A 9,846-nucleotide genomic window follows, 5' to 3' on the forward strand; every position below is an offset into this window, starting at 1 on the left:
TCCACTCATTTTCACAGGAAATTACATACCACACTGTCCACAGAAGTATATAATCTCATACCTGCTTTAATAAACAAACGCATTTTACGCATTTTTAAAACACATATTTCTGTGACAGTTTTACACAAATTATATAACATATAAAAAAAAAATATATATATATATATAGGTCTACATTAAACGTTGAATAGCCTAATATGTAAAATAAATGGGAAATCCTAAACTATTCTAAATAAACAAATAAAATAAATAAACCCAATTTATTTATGTATTTTGGTCGGTTTCCATGGAAGAGAGTCCGCGCGCAGGTCTGGTTTGGAGCATCGTTGAACATATTCCAAGGCAAGTGCAGCTCACTGCAAAGCCAAATGATGTCTGGCTCCCCCTCTCTGGACGTCATGGGATTGAGCTCCACCTCTGTGGATCTAATATGTGCTAGTGTTCTGGTAGGGTTAGTTCGTGGTTGGACCTTCTAGCTCCACCCATTACGCCCAAATTACATCTAGAGAAGGGGGTGCTGGACTTCACACTCCACCCATGGCTCTGCAGTGAGCAGCCTCTCGCTGCGGCTCTTTCATCCATCTCATGTTTTGCGTCACACCTCACAACGAAACTCCCACAGGACTCGGTTTTTTATTCAGTTCTGTACGGGATTACCAGTAGCAGGAATTATTTCTGGTAGATACTTATTGTAAAGAAAGAAGTGACCTGCATTTCAACACTTAAAACGAATACATTTCCTCTCAAGTGTGAGCATATAGGTAAGTGATAACCCCCCTAAATTTTAAACATTTGGTTTGTTACCAGTCAATGCAGTTCATTCTCAGCAGGAATAAAACTTTACAATATTTGTTTTATCATCTATGTTTTATAATCAGACCATAATGTCTGATCAATAATGTATTTTATCATAATAAAATGTTATATGTCACATTATATTTTAATCGTAACTATACTGTGATATATTTTCTTTTAATTTATTCATTAATTATTATTTAATTAAAGTAATAAAACAACATACATTCATGTTATTAACAGAGATAAAACTACTAATTATTGTGGATTAGCCTACAGCAGAAAGACCACAAGGCACAAGCCAAAACTGTCGGTATTGCCCTGTGAAACTTTTTATTTTTGTGTGTTCAATAAAACAATCTCATTACTCTTAAAAGGGCAGGAACATATTAATACAATGTTGTTTTCTTGCTCAGATACAATAAAAAAGAATGGTACTTTTCATGTTTCTTTTTAAAATATCCCTTTTTATTTTCCAGTTTGTATTTCCAGTTTGTTAGTATTTGTACTAATTTTGAAGAAAAGAAAAAAAATCCAGTTTCACTGGATACAATACATTCCAAAAAGATTTCCATTGTACAGGCTGTCGCCGCACGGCACAATCTAAGTCTCATGTGAACGCTCAAGTGATCTCCTCCTGCCTATAGTGTTCTCTGTGGGACTGAGCTAATGATGTCTGTCTCTGACCTGAAAATACATTCTCTAATTTCGCTCTTCCTTTTGGCTCCAAACTCCAGGGACTTACATCTAGCCGGTCAATTCAGTGTGTCAGCACAATGCAGTCTCTTGGTGGAAACCAAATCCTAGCCTTTTACAAGAGCTCCAAATTCTAAACCAGATCAATTTGACAGAGTAGGGGCCTCTCCTGCATGAGCAGAGAGTGTAAAAAGGTTTGCGATTCGAGGGGAAAGTAGTAAGATGCTCCCCTTAGAGATTTCTCATTTTGAATGCATGGTTATGTACGTATGATGACTTTGTTGACTTGAAGTCACAGTGAAATTAAATGTAATAATGTAACCATGTTGTTCTTTAGACATATAGTCACAGCACTGAAGCATTTTTTCTCCCTTTCAGACCGTTGGAATGGCCGAGAAGACGTCTGATCCTGGGACAGTTAGTATTTCTATGGAGGATAGCCTCTGTAATGGGGGAACACAGCCCCAGGAAGCTCCATTGCTAACCCATCTAAAGAAGGTGGAGAACCACATCACAGAGGCGCAGCGCTTCTCTCACCTGCCCAAACGATCTTCAGTGGACCTGGAGTTCAGTGAGCTGTCCTACACCATCAGAGAAGGACCATGGTGGAAGAAACAAGGTCAGGAGGACATACACAATTTCATTAATAACCATGTAAAGAAAATGCAAGTTCACGTAGATGGTGCAGCTCAAACAACCTTGGGAAACAACCTATATTTATATATACATTTTAATAAGATGCAGGAAAATAAAGTTAAATCCTCCTTTTATCAGCAATTAAAATTAAACAATGAAACATAAATGTGCTGTTTATGTAAAGTCATTTTTTCCTTATTAGAATCATCGAAGGTCAGCAACAAAGACATTGTTTAATAAAGTGAGATTAAATACATCAAGTATATTTGTATTATTTAACGTATTTAATTATTGCAGGTTTGTGTAAGTTTGCACTTCAAGCTTATTCATTTTGAGGACTACACTGAATCTGTTTTTGTGCTTGTGAAATGAGTAATAATCACATTTAGTACTCCAATAACCATCATGCTTACACAGCACACAACGCTTCACCTTACTCCATTCATGTTGACAGGAGATGTGTCAATAAGCCAATAAGCAAACTAACTTGAGTAACTTATTTGCAAAAGTAAAGTTGTAAAAGTAAAAGTAATGCATTACTTTACTAGTTACTTAAAAAGTAATTTGATTACATATTGTATTACTTGCATTACTTGGGGTTACCCCCAACACTTGTCGTCTCTGAATAACTGTGCACAAATGAACACAGCATAAAATCAGATTAGAAATGAAATCCAGTCTTTACAATAGAATACAGTCTGTGTGCAATAATGGACGTACATCTTGTTTGCACAAATCAAATGAAACCATTCAGGTCTTGGCTCTATGCATTCTTATAGTAGAAGTTTTTCTTTATTTACAAAGTGGATATGGTAAGTAATTGTATTTTACTAGCTTAGCATACAGAGGAGATTAAAATCACATTTGAACAGATATTTCATTTGCAGGTAAATTCATTATTCATATTTTATTCTGAACACTTCTGTTTTTATCTGATGAAGCTGACTCATGCACTGTCTAGTCTGGCCCAAAGATAGGAGTTATTTAATCTCTTATTATTGGTAAAAAGATCCCAGTGAGGAAGATGCCTTCATAGGCCAACAATGCTTTTATTTTTGCGGTGTCGCTGCCATCCATCATCACAATAGCTTAAATTAGATGAGATTACATCTGACATCACTAGGGAGAACACACTTTTTAATTTGGAATTGGCTTATGATAGCATCCTAATGTTTGAGCCTTGGTAATTATCCTGACTGTCCTTATCCATGCTGAATGTAGCATTCATAATATGTCTGCATATGATAAAAAAGGATGAGATTAAATGTATTTGGAAAGGTGATATAGCCTATGTTAAGGTTAGGGTGACTGTTCAATGTAATTTGTACTCTCAGTGCTTCCATTGTGGCCTAAAGCAAGAGCTCCACCAGTGATGATAATATGGCAGCCATCAAACGACTTGTATAAACAGACATGTATGGGAATAAAGTCAAAGGGTAAAGAAGAGGGCTTTCCTTGATTTTTTGAGTGTGAGAACAGAGCTTTCGGGCTAATAGGCTGTTAATTAGGGTGCCTTGGTCTGAAAGACTCAGAAAGGTCAATGAGCAGATTTGTCCAGAGTGGTTTAATTTTAAAGGTTTTGGAGTCTGATTGATTATCTCATCACCTTCATCACCCACTTTCTCACATTTCTTAGCTTTGGAGAAAATATGTAGTACAGTCATGAGGTTCATGGATTAAACCATACTTCTTATTTGAAGGGATTAACTGTAAGTGTACCGCTTGTTCCAAAAGAGAACCAATCGTATGACTCCAATCATATATTTTTTCTCCCCTCACAGGATATAAGGCCTTGCTCAAGTGTCTATCGGGTAAGTTCTGCAGTCGAGAACTCATTGGCATCATGGGCCCGTCTGGGGCTGGAAAGTCTACCTTGATGAACATCCTGGCAGGATACAGGTGAGGGGACATTGAGTGGAAGAGTCATGTTGGAAACATAATAATAAAATAATGAGAAATCATGCTATAATTTTTGTTCTAAATAATTTAATTTCATAAGTAAACTTTATTATGAATAAAAAATACCTAAATGCATTCTTTAAATATATATATATTTAAAACATTTTTTTTTTTTTTTTTTTTTTTTTTAATTAAACTAAATTCAATAGTTCAAAGCACACACACCCATTGCTGATTGTCTTGTGCGTTAAAGAGAAACAGGGATGACTGGACAGATCCTGGTAAATGGAAGGCTCAGAGACCTCCGATCCTTTCGTAAAATGTCCTGTTACATTATGCAGGAGGACAAATTGCTGCCCCACTTGACCGTTCAAGAAGCAATGATGGTGAGTCTGTAGGGAGAATGATTTGGTAAAGGATGCCCCCTACTGCTGGTTTGATGCTAATGCTCATTTTGATATAACTTCAGAATGCTTTTCATGTACAGAAAAAAAATCCTAAAGGGAAACACATGACTGAACTCAAATTAATGAGTTATTCACTCTTTTTAAGGTTTCAGCCAACTTGAAGCTTAATGAAAACACAGAGGTGAAAAAAGAGCTGGTAGGTAAAACTCATAACCTAATGCAGACCTGCCCCACTATGCTTCTCTCTGAAATGTCACCTACTTTCTCTGTGTTAATGTTGTCATGTAGATAAAAGAAATTCTGACAGCCCTGGGACTACATGAGTGTGTCCACACTCGTACTGTCTCTCTCTCTGGGGGCCAGTGTAAGAGGTTAGCTATTGCCCTTGAGCTAGTAAACAACCCCCCGGTCATGTTCTTTGATGAGCCCACCAGGTAATGATATTATCATCTCACACAAATAAAACAGCATTATTTATATGCTTATGACCATTTTTTATATATAACCATAGCAACATAAATGTGTCTTTTTGATCGCAGTGGTTTGGATAGTGCATCCTGTTTCCAGGTAGTGTCTTTGATGAAGTCTCTAGCCCAAGGAGGGCGAACCATCATTTGCACTATTCATCAGCCTAGTGCCAAACTCTTTGAGATGTTTGATAAGGTACAAAGGCATATGCAAATCTTTTTGGGAATCTGAAACATCTTCAGATCACTTCAGTCATCATATGATTTCTGTGTCTCTTTCACAGCTTTATATTTTAAGCCAAGGTCAGTGCATATATAAGGGAAGTGTCCCATACCTCATCCCTTATTTGAGAGGACTGGGTCTTCACTGTCCAACATACCACAATCCTGCAGATTTCAGTGAGATAACCATGTATTTTATAAATACTCATACATACATACATATACACAGACATATAAAGCAAGGATGCACTAAATCAGTTAAAAGTGACAGCAAATGCTTATCATTTCAAAAGATTTCTATTTCAAATAAGTTGTGTTCCTTATACCCTTACGAAAGGAAAATATATTTACCAATATATTACTTGAAATATATTATAATATATTGTAAATACATGGAATAATATATTGATGGTATTATACAATATATTATATATTCCTGTAATATATTGCAAAATATACAAATGATTGCCGCTTTCATATATTGCAACATATTGGAGAATATAAATATTAAATCTCATATATGTGAATATATTGCCTAATGTATTACATGATATTTTTCAATATACTGCAATATATTTTTGTTTCGTAAGGGTAGAATCCTGCTGAATATTACATAGTGCTTTCAAATCAATTAATCATGATTAATCACATCTAAAAATTATTATATTTGTGTGTGTGAGTGTATACTGTTTTGTGTTTAGTCATTGAGGTAGCATCAGGAGAGTATGGTGACTTGAACCCAGTGTTGTTTGAGGCTGTTCAGAGTGGCATGTGTGCTTTGGAGGAAAAGTGCAACTGTATTGACAAAACCACCGTAACCCCATGCACTGCAAAATGTGTCAAAGTGAGTAATGCTACTAGTTTCATAAGTTTTCATTTCTGCTGGTAGATAGCATCTGTGCTGCTTACTTGTGGTCAGGATGTAGGCTAGCTAAACTGATCCACTCTGTTCAAAAGCCTTTCAAATAATAAAAAAAGTAATGTGTTTGATGGTGTGACTGACTTCTTAAGGTTTCCTACACTTGTTTTACAGGATTCAGGACACATTGAGAGCCATACTTTTGCGACAAGCTCTATGACTCAGTTCTGCATTCTCTTTAAAAGAACATTTATTACAATTTGCAGAGACCAGGTACAATATTGTCTCATTTAGTTCTAGTAGCAATCTGGTATGTCAGTCCTAAACTTTCCATATAGCAACTTTATCTTTTAGGAAGGGAATCATCAGATTAAAAAAAAAAAGCAAAGTGCTTTATAAATAAAATGTATTATTATTATTATATTTTGGGGTTCTTGGGGAAAAAAAGATCCAATTTTGGTCTTGCAATTTGTTAGTTTTGCAACATTGTTTAATAACACTGTTTGGTTCCTCTTCTAGGTTTTGACACATCTGCGTCTAATGTCACACATCTTGATTGGAGTGTTGATAGGCCTACTGTACCTCAACATTGGCAATGATGCCAGCAAAGTCTTTAACAACACCGGTTTCCTCTTCTTCTCAATGCTCTTTCTCATGTTTGGAGCACTGATGCCTACAGTTCTTACCTGTACGTTAGTAAAGCAAAATGCAAGAATGTAGCAGACACATCAGAGTTTCACTCAGCACAAGTCTGGGTCTAAAAGAATGTCCTACATTCACCAAGGGAAGTGAAAGTTGGTTTGATCTGATTATCTGTCCTGCTTTCAGTTCCCCTAGAAATGGCTGTGTTTCTGAGAGAACATCTAAACTACTGGTACAGCCTGAAGGCTTACTATCTGGCTAAGACAATGGCTGACATTCCATTCCAGGTGGGTGCCTGCCCGCCTAAGCCTTACTGACTCCATTTTATGCCTGATATAAGCTGAGAATATTTGGACAATGTTGAAAGTTTAATATAATGGAGCTAAGACAAAGGAATCATGGACCCTTATAATAATAGCATTTGATATTGCCATGGGTTTGTCCACTCTTTCTCAGGTCCTTTGTCCCATCATGTACTGCAGTATTGTGTACTGGATGACTGAACAGCCTCCAGAGGCAAGCCGCTACTTGTTGTTTTTGGCTTTGTCAATCTGTACAGCTTTAGTGGCCCAGTCTCTTGGGCTTCTGGTTGGTGCTGCCTCCACATCCCTTCAGGTACATGTTGCAGCTACTAACTCTGTTAACTAAATGTTTTGCTTCTCAGGGCTTCAGAATGCAACAAAAACATTTATGTCAGTAAATCAAGTCAGGACATCCGTGAAAACTTTGCTTCCATATTAAGAGAAAAAAATTTAAGAGATACCTGCAAGTCTAGTTTACAAATTTTAAAAAAAGACATTTTTATTGGTCATGACTTCTTTTTTGGTCCGCATGTGATGACAGCCTGTGTTCGTGCTATCAAATGAAGTATACATTTGAAATGAACTGGGAACCTTTATATATTATATTATAGTCTTTTTAACATTTACCCAAAAATTCTGTCATCATTTACCCACCCTCAAGTTGTTACAAACCTATACAAGTTTCTTTCTTCTGTTGAACACAATAAAATATATTTTGAAGAATATGGGTATCCCTCAATGGGGCCCATCAACTGTTTGGTTACAGACATAATAATACATATCAGTAATATATGCTAAAAACTTTCTTATGTAAAAAAAAAAAAAATATCGGTCATTTGTTTGCCTTGTTTGAATTGACTCTAACACTGTGGCCAGACGCAAGTGGTGTGATGCAGTGTAAGGAAAACCAATTTATAATCCCATTATAAAATACCGGTAAGCCCATTATAATCAGCGATGCTGTTTGCACTGGATACAACACGACATGACAATTCCCCGACAGTAAACTGATGCCCCGTTCTATTTCTGACATACTTCAGGCACTCGCGCTACTTCTGACATAGAGAACAAATGGATTTGCAATGGTTGCTTTGTCACATCCAGTGTAGACAGCCAGCTGTTGCGATGTGACTCGACAGTCTTGTCCGATGTAGACATGGTGTAAGGGAAACTTTGTTTGAAAATAAGACTGTAAGTTTGGGTCTTTGTCAAATTCAAACTAAGCACATAATATGTCACTGCCATACAAACATTACTTTGATACCATCATCCCTGACTGATAACAAAATACTTCCTAAATTATAACTGCATTTTCTGTAAAGCTGCTTTGAAACAATATGTATTGTAAAAAGCACTAGACAAATAAACTCAAATTGAACAAAATTGAATGAAATATTTCATTTTAAGATCCTATGGCTAGTCATTTGTTCAGTCTGGAGGCCTGCTTTTGGTTATTGTAACTTTTCAGCTTGTCTTGGTATATCATTTTTTTTCTAGACATATTGTGCATTTTATTCACAGGTGGCCACTTTTGTTGGTCCAGTTACAGCAATTCCAGTCCTACTCTTCTCAGGCTTCTTTGTGAACTTTGACACCATTCCAGAATACTTACAATGGAGTTCTTATGTGTCCTATGTTCGGTACGCTATTTATAACCTAAATAGTTGTAATAGTAATGTGTCTGCTTTTACTGTGCACAATCACAGTTTCATTTTTGCTTATTGTGCTTATGATAGGTATGGATTTGAAGGGGTGATTTTGTCCATTTATGGGATGAACCGAACTGAGCTTGAATGTCCAGGAAGGGTTTGCAAGTTCCAAAGACCTGAAGAAGTTCTACAGTTGTTGGATGTAGAAGATGCCAAGCTCTACATGGACTTCATCGTACTGGGTATTTTCTTCCTCATCCTGCGACTCGCCACCTACTTGGTTCTTCGGTACAAAATAAAATCAGAGCGATAATATTCAAGTCCTTGCCTTGCATGGTTTCCAGCTTCTGTGACCTGATTTCAGGCTACTCTAAACCATTTCCAAAGGTGTCATTATCTGCTCAGGAAGTTCAGGTTTACTTGTTGATCATTTTGGTGTTCTAGTTTTTGGTTTTTCATTTGGATTAAATAAATCCCATTTCATTGTCTACAGAATTGGCTTTAAATATTGGATTATATAATCTCATGTTTTTCAGTGTTACATTAAGGCAGTTTCCAGGTGTTGAAAAAAAAGTGTAATTTGGGCTGCTATATCTAAATTCAATTTGTGATACCAAATTTAAATATGCAATACAAATGAACTTACTGTTAGTTGTGGCAGTTACTGAACTCATTTAACTCTGGATTTAAATAGAACACTGATTTTTGTACTCAAACAATAATTCAAATGATTTTTTTCCTTTGCATTTTCAGTTTCAGAAAGCACATCATGAACATATTTAGCCTGAGGCGAGGATGTTTACATATCATTGCACATGTCCAAAAAGGGTTTTAATTCAAACCAGAAGACTGTGAAGGTTCACACAGTGCCTGTGTTTCTATAAAACCATGTATCAATCTTTCTGTAGGTTTCTTTCTTTTTTATTTAATATTTTCCATCTAAAATGTGATGTAACTGGTGCTACAAATTATGTATTAAAAAAGTTATAATTTTTTTAGGTCAACAAAATTTCATACTATGTATATCAGCAATGTATTGCTTAACATGTCATACTGCCAAATGTAGCCATGAAGTGTGTTTAGAAATAAAATTCTGAGATCCATCAGAAGTTCAGTTTCTCACTTATAATGGCAAAACACTAGCCTAGAAATCTAGATGCACCCTAGTGGCAGCTAATTTAATCTGCCCACGAGTGTCGTCTAGGAACTCTCAATACCCTTCTGAGCTGTATTCCCCTACCTCTTGCCGGACCAATCACATCGTGTATAGAG

The 9,846-nt window shown here is 36.2% G+C and overlaps 1 protein-coding gene across 1 annotated transcript; it reads left to right on the plus strand.

The window, feature by feature from the left end:
• The first annotated feature begins 628 nt into the window (after positions 1 to 628).
• Positions 629 to 9,626, plus strand: abcg4b (ATP-binding cassette, sub-family G (WHITE), member 4b). Its single transcript, XM_067451759.1, has 15 exons — positions 629 to 761; positions 1,870 to 2,110; positions 3,909 to 4,026; positions 4,280 to 4,412; positions 4,579 to 4,629; positions 4,722 to 4,867; positions 4,973 to 5,096; positions 5,185 to 5,299; positions 5,824 to 5,966; positions 6,156 to 6,254; positions 6,501 to 6,669; positions 6,810 to 6,910; positions 7,080 to 7,238; positions 8,447 to 8,565; positions 8,662 to 9,626. The coding sequence occupies exons 2-15, from the start codon at positions 1,879 to 1,881 to the stop codon at positions 8,885 to 8,887; spliced, it is 1,935 nt and encodes a 644-aa protein (XP_067307860.1). The 5' UTR covers positions 629 to 761; positions 1,870 to 1,878; the 3' UTR covers positions 8,888 to 9,626.
• Positions 9,627 to 9,846: the final 220 nt, after the last annotated feature.

Source organism: Pseudorasbora parva, chromosome 8, assembly GCF_024679245.1.
Source record: "Pseudorasbora parva isolate DD20220531a chromosome 8, ASM2467924v1, whole genome shotgun sequence".
Classification (NCBI taxonomy): Eukaryota; Metazoa; Chordata; class Actinopteri; order Cypriniformes; family Gobionidae; genus Pseudorasbora; species Pseudorasbora parva.

Coding starts and splice junctions, on each gene's coding strand:
- abcg4b (XM_067451759.1), top strand. CDS start 1,879: ATGGCCGAGAAGACGTCTGATCCTGGGACAGTTAGTATTTCTATGGAG. Junction 4,027..4,279: donor AACATCCTGGCAGGATACAG/GTGAGGGGACAT, acceptor TGTGCGTTAAAG/AGAAACAGGGATGACTGGAC. Junction 4,868..4,972: donor TTCTTTGATGAGCCCACCAG/GTAATGATATTA, acceptor TTTTGATCGCAG/TGGTTTGGATAGTGCATCCT.